Genomic DNA, 21443 nt, shown 5'->3' with positions numbered 1-21443 from the left:
ATATCATTTCCATTGCCGCCAACGAGGATCCAATCGCAGGTACCCGCGCCGACGAAGCCGAAGCCGAAATTGTTATCGGTGAGAGCCAGCAAACTCAAGGCGCAGCAGCAGCAGCGCAGAGTCTATTGTTTGAGCCCAGTCTCGTCTCGCCTGCAGAATCGCCAGTAATCAAGCCCGTCCGTCTACTTTCAGTGCAGCTGTCGGACACGCCATCCAGTTTCCGGGCGGGTGCGTACGAGAGATTCGACGATCACGACTCGACCATTTCTCTATGCGTCGCATCGAGAACACCCCCGCCGGGTCCGCAATCCAGTCCTGCATTCATTCGCACACGCAAGACTCCGCGGCAATGGACTCTTGTCTCTGGTGCCGTCGCTCCGATTGCGAATCGATGAGCCCGGCGTGCGCCGCCGAGCTCCGTCCGTGACCAAGTCGTGCTCAATTTCATCAGGAGTGCCGGACAAGGCGATGAGATGGAGGGTAACCCGAGTGCGGAAGGGAACCCGAAGAGAATAGTGCATTCCTCTCAAGGTATGATCCTCAGTGCGCGGCCTACCACCGGGTATGAGTGGGAAAGATGGCGGTAAGACATGAGACATTGACGAATAGCAGCGGCCGATCCCAAATCGAATGCTCCGTAGGTCCAACTCCTCGAAGTTTGAGCCCGCTCCAACGGTCGAGACTTCTCCGGCACCATCGTCCACGCCATGCGCGTCAAGCGCAACTGGATATGCGACCGCGTTAGACCGGAGCTGCCGAAAGACATCTGAGGCCGCTACTGCTCAAGAATGCTTTAAATTTCGCTCGCACTACGCGTGACGTGCAGCAGACGGTCGACCGATGTACCGCGATCAGTAGAGGCCACTCTGCACGACACTTGTATCCACGCACATAGTCTTCTATACCTACGTCTCAACCTCCCTGGCTCTGGCTCGACCACCAAATGTGAGCATACCGTGCCGCAGTGTCCCCTCCCAATCGAGCGGTCCGATCTTTCCAATTCACCCTCAAGAACAGCGCACATGCCCGAATACGAATGGCCATCGAATTATGCCCGCAGTTACCGGCAAGGTCTACTTCTCCTCCGTCGACCATAGGTAAGGCAGCTCCAGCTCGTCGTCATCTACAAGGCACCCAAAAGTAGCAGAACCGATGCCCATTACATAGCCCTGCTCAAATGGAGTCGCTTGCGTTTCAAGTTTCAGCTCCTGGGTGGAGGCGAAGCTTGAGTTTGCTCGATTTGCTGTAGTGAAGATAGCAACAGCGAGGATGCCATGGCCGCAAGACTCTGCGGATGACCGACCAGTTGGATGTCCGCATCGACTCCAGGTCGACTCTGCCCACAGCTTTATCATCTCCATGCAGCCGGTTCCCAGTGCTTTGCAGACGACATTGACCCACGTATCTCGGAGTGATGGACGTGAGCTAGCTTTCAACCAGACCAAGCTCATCAACGGCGTTTATCACGTCACATTCGACGAAGACGAAGCGCATGGTATCATCACAGTCAACATGGTGACCAGGCATCCGCGCAACAACTTCACTGCCGTCCACAACTTCGGCAACCCAATGCTGCACTTGAAGACCTACGAGAAGGCCACGACCGATGTGAGCAAAGTCGTTACTAAAGAGGTGGCAGTTATCAAACACGCAGCGAGCACATTCTCGTTGGCCCGCCAGCCGGCAGGACATGCACCTCACAAGCAAGGGCCACGGACCTGCGTCCTAAACGTGGCATTCACTCGCGTGGTATCTACAGTTCGATCGAGGAATGCAGATACAGCGCGCGAAGGAATGTTTCGTAAGCTCTCTATCTTCCCGTCAATTCCAAGCAACCGGCAAGCTAAGCCGCCCATTCCGGGCTCGAGCCCTCGTTACTCTCTACGCGCACCCTCCTCCGCCGCTAGCGACAATACCGCCCGCGACCTCCGGGGGCCGGGTACCAATGCTCCCTTGCTCGCATGTACGGGGCGCCCTTCCTACGAGAATTCGAGCCGAGGAATGCAACATCGACGCGTTCTTCTAGCATTGGATTCGGCAGAGATCAGCACCAATCTTCGACCATCGAACGGTCCGGTTCACCGAGCTTCCTTTTCGACTTAGGGCGGTCAAGGGACACTTAAACCTCGGAGGACGTCAATCGTGGGTGGTCGGGACCAATTTCCTCGCCGCTATCTCCGGCCTGGTAGAGAAGATGGAGCCTAGCTCTTTTGTTACCGAGGAAGAATGCTCTGCGACCGTGTTCGCTCGTGTTACAAGCTACGACGCCTTTAAGATGTTTCTACGAGGAGCTGCCGTCCAGCTTTATAAGCTACATCTATGTAGATTTACGAAGCTTTGGCACGGACACTACAAGGGAGGGGAGGAGAGTAGAGAGGAAGGTGGACAGGAGAGCGGAGAGGCGAACGGAAGACGCCAACTCGTTTTCGCACAACCGGAGGCGAAGCAGTCGTCTCAGCTAAGCGCAGAGGCCGATAAATTCTGTGGGTTCGACATCTTCGACGTCACCGGAGGAGAAGTGCACTTGATTCTTTATACTTCCTCGTCGGCCATCTTCCCGGTTCTTCCCGCTACGTTTACCGTCGCCCATTCCTCCGCCGACGCAAGTCCCATGATTGTCGTCTTTGTCCCAACTAGCATCGCTCCGCCCTAATAACCATCCCATTCTAGGACTCTACTAAGACTATTGTCGCCCTTACTTCATCCCATCTCAGCCAGCTCCACGACCAGCACTTTCGGCCGGAGCCGGTTCTATGCCGAATGCGTCTCAGCCCTTCGGGCCAACTCTTTGAGCACCGCTCGGCAAAATAGGCTTCATTTTTCACTGGTACTGCTTCGAATCGAAACGTTTCAAGCGATGAACAGGTGTTAACGAGCATGCTCTCGCCGCTCGATTCATCTTTGCATCAATCGGTGCCTCTGCATCCGATGCCTCCGCACGAGACGCTTCACTTGCGGCTACGTAATCTTGTTCGCAAGAGGTCTTCTGTGCTGGACATCCGGTAGGTAAGCTATCGTCACCCTCTCATCAGCAGAAGCGGAGTATGTCACTTTTACCTTAGCTGGTCAAGAAGCAATTGCGGTGCAGACGGACTCTGGACCAACTGGGATACCTCGGCAGCGATCTGTACCCGATGGCACCGTTTGAGGACAATCAGCCGACTATTCATCTTACCAGCAAGCCAACTAGCGACCGACGAGCATCGCCGGCACGGGATTCGTTAAGCCATTGCAAATAACCTTGTGCGTGTTCACCGGATTTCTACGTACGACTAAGCCGCCGATGGCCTAATCAAGCCTCACGGCCTGGCACAATTCGAGAACCTTATTGGCGAGCTCGGTCTGGTGGACTGTAGCAAGATCACCGAGCTGGAGTCAGTATGAAACATTCGGAAGTTTTCTTGCATTAGTAATACGTTTGGCCTCGGCCTCTTCCGCCGTGAGTGTGTTCACGTCGGCGAGGACTCGACATCTTTGCATACGTTGTCGCAATTCCTTTCGCCAGATGGCTCGAAGTTCTCCGGGATTCCGCATCGCTATAAGGAGTATTATTTCGCGCTTAACGTTGCAATGGGGATTTCGGCGAGCTTCAACCTCTAGCAGTGCGTTGGATACGGTAGCAACAACAGCTCGCGCATCAGCAGCATCCAGTGCCACATGATTAACTACCTCCCTTCGCATAGAAGCGGCGACCTCTACTCGGACATGGACAATAGGCCACCTGCGGGCGCTGAAGAACAGTATCAACTGCTCGTATGCGACCGCTACCCTTCGTTGGGATATGACCAGCACCAGCAAGTTCACCTCGCGCTCGGTTAGCAACAACCGCTGCCCAACTTCCAGCAATACCTGTTTCAAAATCAACAGCAGCCTTTTGACATTAACAGCAGCCTTTCAAAATCAGCAGCAGCCATTCGCATACGATGAGCCATCTCCGCTCGCATACGACTAGCAACTCCTGCCTACAAATGATCAGCGCCCGTATACGACCAGCTACCACAGGCCGCGCCATTGCCACGGCGTCGTCCAGAGAGATAGCGTCATCTAGTAGGAGATCTCCCCGAGATAGACATCGCACTTTACCATCGAAACATCCGAGCTGATCGGTCATTCCATGGCCGGACGGCGGGGAGTTGGTATTCACTCGCCAGCTTGAAGGATTGGACAATCTTCCCAGCCAGCTGCTAGTCGAACACGAAGAGCCTTGCAGGATTGGAAAACCTTCCCGATCAGCTGACCGTTGCACGTCTAGCGCGTAAAGGATTGGACAACACCCGGATCCCGGAAGAGCCGGCAAATGTTCGTTCTAGAATTTTGGGGAGCACGACTACCCCGAGGCGTCGTCGAGCAACGCAACGCAACGAGGCGCGCGGAGATATCTCTAGATCTCGAGCGACATGAAGTAGAGGTTAGTGGCTCCATCCGACTGCTCCACTCATGCACACATCACGACCGAGCGCCTTACTCAGCATCCAGCGACGGCAGAAGGTAACGATGCCTTACCACGCAGCGGCTTTCTAGTTGGCACGTGAGGGAGCGTTGAATAAGGAGATGAGAGGGGTTGCTTAACTTGTGCCCTATCAATCCATCAGTCCGCCAGGTTGATGGGTTTCCAGACGGGGGGGAGGGCATTTCTGCCCGCCCGCGATGGCTACTCTGTTCAACGGTATTCCTGGATTGCTTCTTATGCTACGAGACCAGATCAGCGTCTGCGGCATGGCGAACAACCCTCATCTTCGCAACATGTGTGCTTGCTCCCTGGAGAAGACTGAGACGAGCATCGCGCATCGGCAGACTCGTACCAACATCGACCATTGGGACCGGGTACTCCAGCATCTATCGATAGGCGCCGAGCCTCCTTTCGATTGGTACTTGAGCGGAACTCCGTCATCGACCTGGCGCACTCCACACACCATCACCGCTGGTATCCTCCTGCGGGCCGTTGCCTTCACATTGAAACGCTCGACTTTCACAGCACCGGCTAGCTGGCGTCATTTTCTTCGACTGGCTTTTCCTCCACCTGATCTTCCCTTGTTACTATGGGATTCACGACTCCAGTCCAACCCGTCTTCTAGTCGCTCGACCTCTTCACATTCCTAGGCCGATAAGTGGTAGACCTGCGCCGCGCGCTGTACAATTCCGATTCGAGACGTGGATGCGGGCAATACGGCAGCTCGGGCCCACCATCTCCTATCCTCTCCCATTGACACGCTCAGCATGCTTGGTTCTTCTCTCCAGGAGTCCAGGGCTGGTGAGCGAGGCGACCAAGTCCTCGATTTCATCACGACGCTGTGACAACAGCCTGACTGGTGCCTGCACACACGCTGCTGCGACACGAGCCCAAGGTCGGGGTTCACATCGATCCGTTACACTCAGCCCAGCCTTCTGCCGGATTCGCAGCCCCATTTCCAAGCACCATAGCTACCGCTGAATCCGCGGCTGCTCGAGAGGCTGGCAATGCGACACGATCCACTGGTACCGTATCCGGCTCGACGTCGAGATGTCAGTACACGTGGTTCCGCTGTTATGCTGCAACCCGCACTTTCCCGCGGGTTGCGATCCGATGATTCCGATCCGTTCTCAAAACAAATACGCGACTAGATGCGAACCTTAGCGGCCGAGTGAACTATGGCCACCAACACTTGCGCTGCACCACCGGCAAAGAATCACCGATCCAAACATCTTCGAGCAAACCATTATGTCCGCTCATGGATCGCATTTTGAGAAGTCTGCACGAAGGTGTCGCAAACCACCAGCAAGCGCCGGACCCGCGACGTTAAGCCCTGAGTTCGACTCTCCGCAATGTGCTTAAGATAGGCACATCTACCTCCAGAGTCGACTGCCGCGTCATGGCCCGTAGACGCCGCGGAAAAGCCATGTTGCCATCTACCGTCACATTGCGAGTCGCGTCCCTGAAAGTCCGGCATCGCTGGTTCCTGTGCTTACTACTCTTACCTTCGATCTGCACGTCTTGAAGTGGAACCTTGCTGTACCTACGTACCGATATACGGTACTCGGGTTATCTATATTCTTAGTACTAGATAAGTAACTATATAAGTAGGCTACCTTACTAAGGTTCGACGGGCGCCGATTATAAAGCCCTAGTATCTCTCGCGCGGACGACTTTTAATATCTATACCTTAAGCGTTAAGTACTAGGAAGACGAGGCCCTAAGTACCGCTACGGATAGAGCTACGAGATCCTCCTTAATTTTAAGTACGTCTAAAAATCCTAGAAGGTAGTTAGTACGATAACTTTTACGCTTATATACTATAAGAACGCTATCTTAGGATTCGTATCTCGATAGTCTTCCTCGCTATCCGCTATAAGTCTAAGCCGAGCTTCGACTACTTACGCTATACTTAAATCTTACGGCGAACTCTAACGCGGTATCTCTTAGAATCGCTTTATACTCTTACGGTTATACTTTACCTTAATTACCCTTCTTCGTCGTCGTTATCTCCCTCGTCGTAGTAGGCTAGTAATCCGGGATTTTCTTACTCGATAGAATTCGTTCCTAGTATTACGAGTTATAGTAATAGCGCGGATTATAGTATTTATTCGGATTTAATTTTTTATTACTAGTAAAGGGTAGGTTATATTAGGAGTATTAATAGCGCCTACGCGGCCGCTTATACTACTAGTAGATATAGGTATCTACTATAATTATATTCGAGGAGAGGGGGTTAATCCTAGGGTTAGGTATAGGTATTACGGTACGAAGATTAATAAATTAGCCCTTACTTAAGGAGAGATCTAGTCCTTAAGATAGAGTAGACGCGTAGGAGGGAAGAGAATAAGTATGTCTATTACTAGTACGAGATACTCGAGCTTCTTTCTCGGAACGATTATCTACCTTGCCGATCTACGGCTAGTAATTATTACTAAGGATACTCTTAAGAGGACTCCCCTATACTATTATTTCTTAATATTATTAAGAGGCTCTTAAGAGCTCTCGTTCTTATCCTATAACTTCCTAAAGATATTCTAAAGCCTCCGAAAGGTCTTATTCCTATCTTATAACCTTTTACTATATTAAAGAGTATCGATATTACGGAATCCTCTTCTACCTCGCTAGTAACCTTATACTACCTCGCGAATATTTCGTTACGATAGATAGGTAAATTATACTATAGGTAGTTCTACCCTAGATATCGTATTAGGAGCCGCGAGTATTATTATTATAGATACGGCCCCGTATTTAGTAACGGCCTCTAATTAAAGTCCGTCGGTTACGGTTATACTTAAGGTTTCTAGTAGGTTACCTATAAATTATATCGATTACCTCTTTATATATTATATATTAAAAGCTAGCGCGGCCTATAGTAAAGGTATAAGGCTAGGTTTACTTAGTATAGAGTAAAAGATAATACTCGCCTCTAGTAGGTTATACGACCTAATAGCGACGTCCTTTTCTTTAGCCGTATCCTTATAAAAGGCGCGGGGGTATATCTTCTTTTTAATATCCTTATTAAAGCGGAAGGCTATAATATATATATATAAGAGGTCTATCGAGTCTAAAGGAAGCTCTATACGAGCTTTACTATAGGTAGGCTAGTAGTAGGGAGCTTATATTTAGAGAGATACGTTAAGGAGAAGGTCTACTACTAATTATATTAGTAAATACCTCGAAGTTAGGTTCGGAATAGTTATAGAGCATCTATAAATATAATTTAAGCGAGGCGGCGTTTAATAGATAGAAGAGTTATAAGTAAGTAATAATAGTATATATAACTACTTAAATTCGTATAAGTCTTAATAATTTATAGAGGTATATTAGATATTAGATATACTCGAGCTAGGGGTCGTAGAGGATTATAGGATAAAGCTATCTCGAACGACTATTAGACTATCTACGCTATTAATGCCGTTAAGGTGTTCCGGATACTTTATATATCCTCTAAATATACTTTACTTATTTAATCCGTTCTCCGGACCGCCTATCCTAACGTAGCGCTATTCTACTCTATCTCCGTTTTTAGCCTATTAGTATACGCCTCGGTAGTAGTAGTAGTCGGCTAATCTAGTAGCCTAGCTAGTAAACGCTAAGCGACGAGACTCTCTATTCGAGCTTTCGAGATTTTCCTCGGTAGTGTTTTACTTTATCCTAGTTACCGCGCGGTATCTTAAGGCTATCGATTAAAGCGGCAACGGTAGCAATAGCGCTCTATACGGCGAGGGAGGTATGTAGGCTAAAGAGCATGTTTATAAGCCTTGTTAGCTTAAATAAACGCCGATTCCGAGAAGAGACCTAGGACTTCGCGCGAGGAGGGGACGGGTGCCGACTAGTAGTAATAACGTAGTCGTAGTCGAAGATATTCTATAGTCCTCGTCGGCTGGAGCGGGATTGCCTACAAGACTAACTTGGTAGCGGAGTTTCCTAGGAGAGTTCTCTACATCGCGGAGAAGCTCCGCTGTCGAATCGTTCTACCCGTTGCTGGCGTTTCGTATAGAGAGATACAAGTGATTCCTGCAGCTGGAGGAATTGCTCGATACGGCTCGTTACAAGGACCACTTCGAGTCGATGCCGGGTCGCCTTCGATTCCACGGCGGTCCGTGATCCACTACACGTTGCAATTCGGTTGTACTCCAAATCTCCATTCTTGTCACAACATTCCATGTATTCCTCATATTGCGCGCGCTGCTGTACGACTTGGTGACAACGATGCCAGCTTCTCCCCGGTCGGCGCACGCTCTCCAACAACACCCACTGTACCGACGACCTCCCCGTCTCCCCTACTATCTCCGAATTCTCACTTTTCCCGCCCCGACTTGCAAAACGAAGACCGACCTGCGCCGCTTCAAAAATGCGCCCCTGTTCCCTCGGAGACAGACAGTCCTCCACCTCCATCAACTATTCCGCTTCAGACTCCCTCCTCGTACCAGTCCAGCCCTGTCCTGCCACCCTGCCAGTCATCGAGGTTCGGCACATCACTTGTATGATCTGGGACCTGTTCCGTGTGTGCTCCGTGACACGACCGGACACGAAGGCAGGTAGCCAAGCAGTCGCAGTCGTAGTGCTCCGGCGGTTGGGTGTCGTGGGAGGTGCCATAGCGGAGGGAGGGAAGAGGCGTCGTAGAGTCGTGGAACGGGAGGGTGGTGGAACCGCGAAAGGCAGATAGGAGGTAAGAATATACTACATCTTATCTTGCGGTAATGCCTCTCGCTAAAGGTAGGCGAAGAGGAGGACTAAGACATAGAGGTGATTTAGAAGGAGAAGGGGAGGGGAGGGGCCAGTTCGCGCCAAGCCAGCCCGGAAAACCCCGAAAGGGAGCCTCTCTACTGTCATAGGTCAGCCGGAGGATGTAAGGCTTAAAGTCATTGGGTCGACGTGTCTTGGATCTGATGAGAGAGATGACGGGAGAGATAATAGGAGACAGCGCCGCCCTTCTACGCATCCTTCCACGATTCGCATCCTTCCACCGTTCGCGCCCTTCTACAATTCTTCTCGCTATTCCAACTTCGCGAATTAAAGAGCTGGGAATAGAAGGACTTGGTGTCGGTATCGAAAGGCCGGATTCGAGGATGATAGCTCTGGCAGTAGCGGGAAGCGGAAGCGGCGAGCATTGTAATGGCTGGGCGAGATGAAGACGCTGGGCTGTCAGAAGGTCGAAACCGGAGGTCAAATGCTTCGGGAGAGAGCAGGGAATCGTCGCTGGCAGGGGAGATGCGGCGGTGCGGCGGTGTGTCAGCTGCGGTGTTGTCGGTACATATGCACAGGCTGAGTGCGAAGTCGTTGGATCACGTCCCGGGTACGAAGTATCTCCGTGACATGTCAATTAAGGTGACCATTCAGACGCAGTCACGCAAAGCGTGTCATTTCATCAGCACGACTAGCAAGTGGTTCCTCGGGCAAGACGAGCTGACGACGGTCGTCAAAATGGTCGTCAAGTTTTGACGACAGGTGGTGCCTTGGGCAGGATCAGCTGACGACGGTCGTTAACTTTTGACGACAGAGGTGGTGCCTTAGATACCACACAGCCAAACAGAACACTCTACTGTCCGGCTCTTGCATCGGCCTTTGCTCGACCAATCCTCACTTCATCCTCTACCGTTCCGACCGATCGGCTCGATGGCCATGTGGAACTTGCGGAGGTGAGATGTCGGAGGTGAGAGAGTCGGAGGTGAAGGTGTCGGAGGTGAGATGTCGGAGGTGGAGGTGTCGGAGGTAAGAGTGTCGGAGGTAAGATGTCGGAGGTGGAGGTGTCGGAGGTGGAGGTGTCGGAGGTAAGAGTGTCGGAGGTGAGAGTGACGGAGGTGAGATGACGGAGGTGAGATGACGGAGGTGAGATGTCGATGGTGAGATGTCGATGGTGAGATGTCGGTGTCAAGTGTCTGTCTGCTCCCATTGCAATCCGATCCTCCTCCACCGCAAGCATTGCCGAGCATGCTGCCTCCAAGACGATAAACTCGCGAAAAACAACTCGGCGCAATCAGCAACTCTGGAGCTTACAATATTTGGGACTTGGAAAATGAGCTGCAGGGTGCGGGGCGGCAGGCCGGGTTCCTCCCGCGCACTGTAGAATTACCTCGTAGGGGGTAGAAATGGTAATGAAATCCAAGCATATCCACAAGATCGAAGCGCAAGGCTGTAGAAGTGTTCGAGTCCAACGTATTCGTGTCGGAATCATCTGACATGCTGACAACCACAATGCAGTACAACTCGCTTCTCTGTTACATTACTCCCCACCCACTTCCTCTCGGCCAATTCCAGCGCCTACACGTCCTCAATCAACAAGCCCTCGTGCTCCCACCGCTCAGCTACGACGGCCTTGGAACTTGAGAGTGGACCGCAGTGCGCAAGGCGGCCAGCCTTACCAGACGATTAATCGAGCAAGTACTACGAGTGCCCGTGTGGCAGACATCCGGTCTCGGCAGGCCTCAAGCGGATCTACGACCAAAGTTGGCGGAATTAAGCGGCATAGCCGAAGAGCTGGAGGATAATAGCACAGCGGACATCATGTTCGAGCAGGAAGTTGTAGGGAAGCACGAATACTCAGCCCGAGTCGCCACTTCGCGGCAAGGCATACCACATGTCACAAGCAGCTCAAACTTGGTCGATCAATCTGAACCGAAGACCATGCTTGCCGGACAGTCTCTTCACCACCCACCTACGGGCACCTCGGCCTTTCGCCTTTACACATGCCCACCCATCTTCACACATAGCACACTGGTGCTTAGTATAGTGTGCTGGATACTAGGTACTTACATGCCTGGAGCTGATGCTGGTGAGTGCTGCGTCGGGCATCTCAATGGACCGAACAGGAAGCTGAGAATGGCGCGCGAAGGAAGCCATGCGGTATGCCAACGTCTTTCGAAGGATACCTGAAGATGTACGAGTTCGATCTCTAGATGGGCCTTACACCCGCCAATCGCGCCCAGGGCTGTGATTGCGCCGATCATTGTGTGAAGGATCATTCCGACTACCCAGTCTCAAATCGATAGAGTTTGCCCTAAATCTGCTTCGAATTCTCCCTTGATGCTGTACTACAGATCTGTACGTACGTAATAGTATGTGTGGACTTGCCCGTACAGATCTTTACATTCATAGACGATGTATAGAATTTGCCAGCTTCTTCGTGAAAGACTAAGTCCGGCGATTCACGACATTGCTTCTGGTAATGGCCACGGGCAAGAGGTGTCGACGAAATCTAGGATTCTACACTTGAGCTTCAGGTCGTCCGAGACCATCCCTCCCCGATATCATCCGCTATCGCCACCACCACCACCGCCGCCGCCAACACTGGGTCGAGCTCGTCGTCAACGCCATCGCCGTCCTCGATCTCTGCCCCTCCACTAGTCTAGCAACCACTTAACCCGTCGCATTGAAAGTTAAGACTCCTGCGCCTAAGCAGTATACATCTGTCATAATCGACCGCGCTGGCGATGGTACGGCACTACCAAAGGTAGCTGCGATACGGACGACAGCGATGGCCACGCCCCGTACGAGTTGTTTATAGGTCGATCACTCGAGTCACGGTATCACTTCATTGCTAATTCGCACCATGGACGAAGTGGAACTCGGTCACGACATACCAGACTCAGCCAACGTCCACGCATCACAGCCTCTAGCCCTTCGCTACAAAGACTAAGTCATTACTAATTTATACTATAGACGAAGTGGAACTCGGTCACGACATACCAGACTCAGCCAACGTCCACGCATCACAACCTTCAGCCCTTCGCTACAAAGACCAAGTCATCGCCGTCCCGCCCGTCTTCCCACACAATGACTTCCTAGAGTACCAACGCGAGTTGACCGTATCCGAAATGCGACCTCCGAACCTTAGTATGTCCGACGGCGAGCAAGAGGAGAACATCGAAGACTTCGCGCTCCACGATATAAACTGCTTTAACGCCCCGGCTCGCGCTGGCCGCCGCGAGAAAATCTCCGTTCAGTCTCTCCTAGAGTTGCCGCCAGAAAGCTCGGCGGACAGAGACGCATACCAGGAAGAAGGCGAGGAAGATTCGGAGGATGATGTACGAGATGGGTAATAGAGGAGTACGATACGCTTAAGTGGATTCCGAAGCCTACGCAGCGATTCCTAGGTTACCTACCATCTGCCTGTGCTAAGCAACTAGGTGGTGTTCGTAGAGGCCACTTTAAGCGCAGTCTCCAGCTTGCTCACCTCAACGGCCCGCCTTGTCTGCTTTCGAGTCAAGGGCTTAGTGTCTTCTAGATTAGGACCCGGCTAATGTCGATTACTTCCTGTAGGCTGTTGGCAAGGGTTCTAGACTCGACGGCCGCATTAGCAAGCCTCCTTACTGCTAATGTTGTTGACATTGCCGGCCATGTCTTAGAAACCTTCGATTTAGCTGCTGCTTTTCTACCGCGTATGTTCGAAATTAGAAAGTGTATAAGCCTATTCTCGGGCAAATCCGAGCTACTAGCTAGTCTATAAAGTTTTTAGCGTCCTTATACCGACGCCGTATCTATAAGCTAGTCCGTTTAGATATAGTCGGGGTATTATAGTAGGTCGATTTATTATATGCCTTAGAGATGTTACTATCCTCTCCGTATTCGTATAGCTCGTAGTCTAGGAATAATACTTATAGGTTTCGATAAAAGTCTAGGGGAAAATACGGACGTCGGCGCTTATCTACCGTTAGTATTCGTAACTAGCTAACTAACGGACTTCTTTCGCGCTATAGGCTTCTTTAAGGCTTTAGTCGGCTATAATTTAGCTACCTTTAGCGGTAAATTCGACTTACTAGTTAGCTTCTTCTTCGTTGTCTTCCTATTAATCTCGGACTCTAGCGAGCTAGGAAATTCGAAAGCTTTATCCGCTACTACTACTTTCGCTCGCTTCTATTATTAAGAGTCTAAAGATATATCCTTACTAGATCGTTTGTTCTTATTTATTACCTATCTAGTATACTCGGAAGCTTTAGGGGAAAATAGGGATATTAACTTCTCCCTCCTTTATAACTTCCTCCTTACGAACTCCTAACGCTCTACACCTTACGGCTTAACGACCTCCTCCTTACGACAGCTACCTCTTAATATCTACCTCGCGACATCGATCTCTTAATATCGATCTCTCTAATATCTACCTTACGATATCTACCTCTTAATATCTACCTTACGACATCTACCTCGGCTAACCTCTATATCCTCTTCGGCTACCGAGGGCTCTACGGAGCAACTACGAATACGACTACGACCGTATAACGCGGGAGTACGCTATACCTTAAGTACCCGTACTATTAATCTTTACGAGAACAATTCTATCCTACATACCGCGTTAAAATCGAATCGCAAGATGCTAGGTCCCTACACAATGCCTAATCAACAGCATCGCATTCACTCCCTGTTCACGCGTTAACCAAACGATCCTCTGCCTAGCCAGGTCGGGCCGTCTCCTCCGCCGCTTGAGGTTGTCGCCGACAGCGACTGCGAGCATCAAGAGTTTGAGCTGGACGTAATCTTAGAAAGAAAGACTGTTAAACCTAAGGAACGGAAGGGCAGCATACGAAAGAAGAACAGTACCTTGTACCGGGTTTACTGGACACAATAGCCTCGTGCTGAGGCTAACTGACGAGGTTGTTCAGCATCCTGCCGCTACTCGAGGTAGCTAGCTTTGCATTACAACCACCCTAAGTTGTCTGTAGGTGCGGTGAAAGCCATCGCAGAAAAGCGAGCATTAGCTGCTGACGGAGACTGTTCGCAACCGTGACCATCAGCCTGATCCAGTTTGCCACTCCTTCCGGAGCCAAGTCCTTGCTCGTACGGCGGAGGTCCTTCTTGCTCGGGCCATCGGCAAGACACTGCGCGATAGCGCTTTCGTCTGGGCCGCATGCATATAGCGGGGAGATGTGAGCTATAGAAGGTATTGCAGGAGAAGGATCTCGACCATCAGCACAGACGGCATGGGCAATCAACGATTGGTATGCGACGAGTCCCTGCGGAAGACTGAGCATGGTCTCGTTCAATCGAGACATCATCCTTATGCCTTGCTCGGGTCCATGCATGTAATCCTTGTATGCGCCGGCGGAAATGTAACCGGGAAGGAAGATATCCTTCAGCAAGATGTCTTGGCGCAATGCAGCACGGACGTGGGTCATGACTAGGTCCCATTAGTTCTCGAGGTTGGTCTTGATCGCCAGAATCATGTCGGGGCCAATGCAGCTCCGGAAGACCGGTTGTAACGGGTTGAGGATACGACACACCGCCGCATTCTGCTCCTGCAGTATCATCTCTTTGACCCAAGCCGGTGGCCAGGCAAGGTTCTCAACGCCGATCATGATGGCGAGTGGCTTCTCGACATCGCGCGCGATCCTGGCCATGCTCAAGGAGGAGTCGGCTATTCGGATCCGCTTACCCGTCCCAGCCGCGCAGTACTCCGCCGAGCTGCTAAAGAGAACTCTGGATAAGCATGTGGGGAGCCGTGTTGGTGAGCTGTATCAGATGCTGAGCATTGGCGTCAAGCCGCGGTGGAAAGTTCACGGCAGCGCTATGGATCGCAAAGCCCAGTAGAACCAGCAGTGTCGCAAGACGTGTGAGAGCTCTGATTACGGAGTTGGCGCGGCCGGGGCTTAAGACGATGCCGTTGCATTTCATGTGATTATCGGTCTGGGTGTGATCATCGGCTTGAGTGTGGTCATCAGCTTGTATGTGATCCTTGGCCGGGTCGTGTGCCATCGTCCAGACCTTTCAGATAGTTGTCTGCGAGAGTGTCGACTTCAACGACAGGAGCTAACTCTTGCACAAGAAAGGGTGGAGGAACTACAAACAAGCTGTGAGAGCGATATTGACAATGCACTGCTGCGTTTGCTGGCGCGGCCCAAGACTACGTGGCCGATGCCCAAGATATGGCTGGGGCGCTTAGGGCGGACGCCAAGGACGACGAAGCCATTAAGGAACATATCACGATGTATTGGGAGATCTTCTAAGGCCTGCTTGATCCTCATTTGGTGGGCTCCGAGCAGTTCGTGACGGATGAGACGGCTAAGGAGCGCGAGACGGCCGCTAGGGTCGAGTATGCTGTGATGTTTAAGTATGCCGCGACAGTTGAGAATGCTATAGAGGTCGGAGTCGAGCTTTCTGTAGATACCGTAGATACTAAGGATACCGAGGTCACCGAGGATACCGCCGAGGTCATAGAGGAAGATAGCGTTAGAGAGCCTGCGGACGCGGATGGCAGGAAGCCTTCGGAAACAGTTACAGATTACGGCGAGGATACTTAATAGACTACGAAGGTTATCGAGAAAGCTAGCATTAGGGAGCCTACGGAGGCGGATAGCAGGAAGTCTTCGGGAACAAGAACAGATTACAGCGATGTTACTATAGAGACTGCGGAGATCATAGAGAAAGCTAGCATACAGGAGCCTGGGCTGTCCGCCAACGCGGCAAATGGCAGGAATGCTTTAACAACACTAATGGATGGCAGTGTCGTGGTCTCGGGTGCCGCAAAGATTCCTGTTACGTTGGACTTTATACCGAGCGTCGAAAAGCTACGTAGGAATCGCGGCAAGATTGTGCGAGACAGACGGCCGGTTACGCGGTCCACCTCTCGACTTCCGTAACGACGCTGAGAGTGCTGCGCTGCGCTCACAGTCGGTCTGGATAGGAGCTCGTGTGAGCTCGTGTGCAACGAGGTACCTTGTGGGCTTTGACAACGCAGGCTGCGGCTGCTGTCGATGTCGGTCAGTTCCTTCTTCTACATGGAATTTCATAAATTAAACAGTTGCTATTAACTATCATTGCGTCAAGATCCGCAGCTTCTAGTGCCCACGCCGTGTCATTCTGCTCGCACGCTTAACGACCGAAGTCCTGCACGACTAGCGAAGGGCCTTGTCTAACATCTTTCCATTGGAGGCCGGTCTCCCTCCTATCCTGTTCTGAGGTGAAGTAATGGACTCTTTTGTCTAAGGCAGGGAGCATCGAATACTAAGACATAAAGCACTCGCAGTCCCTGATTAGATCGAAAGTTACATGTGTAGCTGCCTGAATGGAACACGCTATATAAGCTTCACGAACTTTCGTACCTTTGCCGGAGCGACTTTCGTGCTCAACGGTCGCGGTGCAGCCTCTCCCTCTTTGAGGAACCTGCAGGTCTCACATTCCCTGCTAAACCTGTTTGCGGTACAAGTCCGCGAGTCTCGAACCCATCCAATTTCACCCTACTGGACGCATGTCTTGCATCAACTGCGAGTAATCCACTGTAGCAAACGATTTGGCAGCTTTGGGGAGCGGTTAAAGACGAGCAACGCCCCCTCCCAAGGGCCTCGTCACACCATTCAGCCATTCCGCAACGACAAGACCTTCAGAGCCTACTGTGTCGCTGTATCGCGATCAATCATTCCTGTACTATTCCATCCGCCATCGCCCAAAGACCTTCCGACTCCCCCCTACCCATTCCGGACCCACGTTTCGTCGCTTACGGTATCACGTTCTGCTATCACGCCCGAGATTCAATTCCGGCGAACCGGGGACCACCCCTGAAACTATGCAGAACTTTAGTATGACCGGCATAGAGATTCCTTACGTCGTTGCTTGCCATGCCTATAGAGGTTACCACGCCGATTTGATGCAGGCCATGCTCGATGGCGGGCTTTCGGCGACTCATATTACCGTCGAAGACGTGGGTCGCTTCCTGGGCGTCTTAGAGGGCACCTTCAACACCGATAAACCTGAGCGTGGAAGTAACCAAACGGAGCCAAGAGAAGAGCCTGAAGATTCAAATCAGCATGCTGGACTTTTCTTCGCCGTTCCTACGGGCATTGTTGTGCGCAACGCGAAGGGGCGGCTTATTCGGGGTCTACATGGTTCTGATTCAACTCTGCCGCGGCAAGCCCTTCATCGCTTCGGTCGCCTGTACGAAATGTGGGCTACCGGGTACCAGAAGGCTTTAGCGGACTTCTCATGCTACAGCAAAATGGTCGATGTCCACCCTGGCAGTGACTTTATCGGATCCAGAGGGACCAAGAAGGTACCCGCTGGACTCACCCGCCCTGTTCCGGCCGAAGGAGACACGGCATTCTTGCTGTACACATACCTACTCTCGCGACTACCAGAGGGTGGAAAAGTCCTCTGCTCCAAGGAGGCACTCGAGAAGTTCGGCAAGTCTGGAACGGAGGCTTCGTATCACGGATTTTTGGAATATGTTAAGGACCCACAGTTCGCATCTCACCCAGGCCAGCAGCACTGGGTCAAGGCTCTCGACAAGAAGTGTGCTGTGTTCATGTATCTGGCCAAGACCATCCCGCTCTTCCGAGACTGCAAGTGGTGGCGCTAGGCAGTGCTCATCTTGATCCATTCTCCGACACCAGCGAGCAATCCTGCATGGCACGATCCAGCGAGCTGGACAAGAAGAGAGCATTGCGGGCCTACTACAAGCGCACTAGCACGATATCTGATCGCCGCAAATATAGCTTAGGACAACCACAACGCAATGTGATGTCTATGGTAGGGGCTCGTGGCAACACAGGCCGCCCCGTCGACAATCTCGGCAACGCCGAGTATGAGTCGCTCTTGACGGCCTCTACTCGACTACAGTTCGGCAACGAAGAGGTCAGCAGCATAGAGTACACAAGCGAGCAGGTCGACTGTGAGGGACAGGGACACGAGGAGGAATTAAGCGATGACGGAGGTACACAGGAGAGCTTTAGCGACGACGAAGAAAGCTAGAAGGATAGACGAGGAGCCAGTCAATGATTCTCTGCAGTGCCGCCAGTGAGGTTGGCCTTTTCTCAAGCAAGATTCTCTGGGGTCCCGCAGAGATTCGAGAAACGAGGCACTACACACTCCGAATATCGGAGTGTCATAGAGCGGAATTGACCTGTGCAGTGTGTATCTTACTGGCCCCGAAGCTGAGATGGTGCAAATAGAGAACAGTTAAAAACAGTACCGAGCTTCTTACTTAGGTCGTCCCTTCTTGCTTACAGCGACGTCGGGATGTACGGCCACAGTTTCAAAAATAGACTCGACCAAGCGCTCCGCATAGTCTGAAATTAGTCGTTACCTTACGACAATATCTGTTCCCGTCTGTCGAGCACCTCCAGAGACTACGTTAATAGACATCCGCATTCTGCTCCGTCGCCTCTTTAGCAGAGCATGCTACATTGCAACAACGCAGACAAGGGGAAGGAAGAAGCCGGAAGAGTAGGAGAATACATAAAAAAGGACACTAATATCGCATAGAGACTCGACATAAAGCGCTCTCGCACCAATGTAGGGAACCGCACTACCGAGTTCGAATGCACGCCCTCAAAACGCGACGCTGCTGCGGAGAAAACATCGACCGCATTAGGCGCGATTTGGGGTGAAAAAGAGCCTCCCAGGCCCAAAATCGTACTGCCATGGCTTCGCACACACCCGCCCGTACCACTGTCCGGCTGCTGCTGGGCTCCTCCCATCATCCCAAATGCTTCTCCGACGGAGGCTTGATCGTGATGTGGGTTGGGGCTGAGAGGCCACCCGTCGGAGGCTTGATCGTGATGTGGGTTGGTGCTGAGAGGCCACCCGTCGGATGCTTGATCGTGATGTGGGTTGGTGCTGAGAGGCCACCCGGCTCGACGTCCAGAAATCACTCCTTGTCGACGGCAGCGGAAGGGCGGAGGCTTGATCGTGATGTGGGTTGGGGCTAAAAGCCACCCGGCTCGACGTCCAGGAATCGCTCCTTGTCGACGGCAGCGGAAGGGCGGAGTCTTAAGAAGACATCAAATAGCGCGGTCGAGGGCTTGGATTGCTCCATGGTTGCTGGTCATCTGTGAGATGTGTTGCAAGGGAGCTGGTCCTCGGAAGATACTTTCCCGGCCTTCCGTTCGTGTCAGGACTTGTCAACGCTGCACCGTGGCTGAGTGCTATTTTGTAAGGCGTCGAGATTGAGCATTTTTGACAGCGCGATCGCATCCTTGGCATAGGCGCTGCGCACACATCGACCATAGCATCAGGTCCTGCGGGATGCTTCTGCTGAAGTTGGCAAGCAATGGGTGCATCGTCCTCTAGAGACTGCCCAATGAGGTGACGAGCGATACAGATCCGCTCGTCGGGCTTCGGGTTGCAGGCGATGTACACAATGGCGAAGTACCAATGTTCGTTCCTCGAGACGAAGGCTGCTCTATGCGTGGCTAACTTCTCAATCCAGAAACGAGTGTCCAGTACCCAGGGCTCAATCGGACCCGAAACGAGTGTCCAGTACCCAGGGCTCAATCGGATCCAAGCGGCGGATCCCTGAGACGTTGGGAACGACGTCGCAGTCTGGCGGCTGCGAAGGGCTCCGATCTGCGCGCACTCCGGCTACAATGAAGTCCTTACAGATCTTGAACACTGCTGCTATGTACCTCTTGATCACGTTGCCGATTGCTCCAGGACCATACGGAAGAAATGTAGGAATGTTGTCGAACAGATGGAATCCAATAGTTGATCTTGACTCCTGTCGTCGAGTTACTATACCTGCGGTTGGCCTCAACTGCCAGTATGCTGTCGGCTGCTTGTTTGAGATCGGTCCTGTACACCATAAAGGGAAGGAACCACGCAGCAGTCGTGAGCATCCCGAGACGATTGCCGTGTTCCACTTTGACTTGCTCCTTGTACGTTGCCCTTGGAATGATCGCCATGTATTGGCCAGCATGCTCGACGACCAGGATGTACACGACCGCATCATCTCTGGTGGCAGACGCAGATGCGTAAAAGAAGCCACGGTGCTTTCGGGTGTCGCAGAATCTCACATCGAAAGTCTTGGCGAGATTCTCGCCGACTATCCTGGCGTCACCACCACCCTCAAGCGCCTCGAGTTCAAAGCCCGCTGTGAGCCTCTCATCCACCGCTGGAGTCAGCTGAAGACCGCTATCACACAGCTCAAAGTCTGCGGAACATGTTCTGGCAAGGCCGCGCAGACTCACGGGTTGGCCTGCGCGTCGCATCATCAGCATCGTTAGTATATGGACCCCCAGGATTCCTCTGCCAAAGTTTCGTCAGGCAATTCGGGTGGAGGACATTTCAGGATCGTGGCAGTGACGTTCAAAGCGCCGAACGATCGATACTTTCGCTCGCGACCCGATTGGATCGTAAGTCTGCCGAACAGCATCGATGACGTGCCGACTGACGACCGAGTAGACGCAGCGGATGGGAGGACGCTTCGAGATGATCAGACGATGGGGAGCGCTGACGCTTCGCATCCGTGGCGGGAAGAGACTGCTCACACGCGAGGCGTGCAGAAAATCTTGAAAGCTTTAGGACTATGCATGTTGCGGGATCAGATAGTCCTTCTGGGAAAAAACTTGCGACAGCAGCGAGCATGGAAGAGTGGTGACTGTAGAGGTCGGCACGTCGAAACTTTAATAGGTTTCGCAGTTGCGCTCCAGAAGCCATTTCCCTACTCATCAAAACGAGGCAGGAAGGCTCACGTCACAGCACTGCGAAGAGGCCAGGCTCGCTGTGGATGAAGTTGAGGTCGAGTCAAGCGGCCCTTCACCTCTCATGTGCAAGTCGTGGGCCATCCTCGACCAGAGAGGAACCCCAGCATGAGCGATGTCGATGATGGGAAGCCTTTTAATCGTGGCTTAGGAGGCGGGGACAGCGAGCGCGGCAGCGGACAGCGTTTCGAAAAGATCCGTTTCTACCTCGAGAACGGCACCTATCCGAGTAACACAGGTCGCGTAGAGAAAGCGCGAATACGATCTGCTGCCATCCACTACCGAATCATATCGAAACCTCCGGCGACGGCGAACAGGACAAGCTGACATTTAAGGGCAAGGAAGTCGTCTCACAGCCGGATAAGCAGTATAAACTTGCACGTAACCTTCACGCAGCCTCTCACGCCGGAATCAATAAGATGACTTCCAGTATCGCCGAGAAGTACTATTGGACTAGTATCAAGCAGACTGTTAGCGTCGCGATCCAGGACTGTACCGAATGCAAAGGCAAAGCTTCCAACAAGCGCCGCGCCACGTCCGCCGACGCTGCTCCGCCCAGCACACGCCAGAAAGTTACCGCTGCC

General features: G+C 52.1%; 5 protein-coding genes across 5 annotated transcripts; 4 read left to right on the top strand and 1 right to left on the bottom strand.

The window, feature by feature from the left end:
* Positions 1-1050: 1050 nt before the first annotated feature.
* MYCGRDRAFT_98079 (uncharacterized protein) lies at positions 1051-2462 on the top strand (the record flags this gene model as incomplete). The annotated part of the gene is made up of 3 exons (XM_003846856.1): positions 1051-1097; positions 1206-1801; positions 2326-2462. 3 exons carry the CDS (start codon positions 1051-1053, stop codon positions 2460-2462), a joined length of 780 nt encoding a protein of 259 aa, XP_003846904.1.
* Positions 2463-9995: 7533 nt separating this feature from the next.
* Positions 9996-10379, bottom strand: MYCGRDRAFT_98078 (uncharacterized protein; the record flags this gene model as incomplete). Its single annotated transcript, XM_003846804.1, has 1 exon — positions 9996-10379. One exon carries the CDS (start codon positions 10377-10379, stop codon positions 9996-9998), a length of 384 nt encoding a protein of 127 aa, XP_003846852.1.
* A 581-nt stretch (positions 10380-10960) lies between these two features.
* On the top strand, positions 10961-12495 carry MYCGRDRAFT_98077 (uncharacterized protein; the record flags this gene model as incomplete). Its single annotated transcript, XM_003846857.1, has 4 exons — positions 10961-11228; positions 11494-11501; positions 11856-11943; positions 12116-12495. 4 exons carry the CDS (start codon positions 10961-10963, stop codon positions 12493-12495), a joined length of 744 nt encoding a protein of 247 aa, XP_003846905.1.
* Positions 12496-16949: 4454 nt separating this feature from the next.
* MYCGRDRAFT_98076 (uncharacterized protein) lies at positions 16950-17738 on the top strand (the record flags this gene model as incomplete). Its single annotated transcript, XM_003846858.1, has 1 exon — positions 16950-17738. One exon carries the CDS (start codon positions 16950-16952, stop codon positions 17736-17738), a length of 789 nt encoding a protein of 262 aa, XP_003846906.1.
* A 2335-nt stretch (positions 17739-20073) lies between these two features.
* MYCGRDRAFT_98075 (uncharacterized protein) lies at positions 20074-20671 on the top strand (the record flags this gene model as incomplete). Its single annotated transcript, XM_003846859.1, has 3 exons — positions 20074-20377; positions 20459-20511; positions 20561-20671. 3 exons carry the CDS (start codon positions 20074-20076, stop codon positions 20669-20671), a joined length of 468 nt encoding a protein of 155 aa, XP_003846907.1.
* Positions 20672-21443: the final 772 nt, after the last annotated feature.

Source organism: Zymoseptoria tritici, chromosome 21, assembly GCF_000219625.1.
Source record: "Zymoseptoria tritici IPO323 chromosome 21, whole genome shotgun sequence".
NCBI classification, from domain to species: Eukaryota; Fungi; Ascomycota; class Dothideomycetes; order Mycosphaerellales; family Mycosphaerellaceae; genus Zymoseptoria; species Zymoseptoria tritici.
This window is presented reverse-complemented; position numbering and strand designations above follow the sequence as displayed.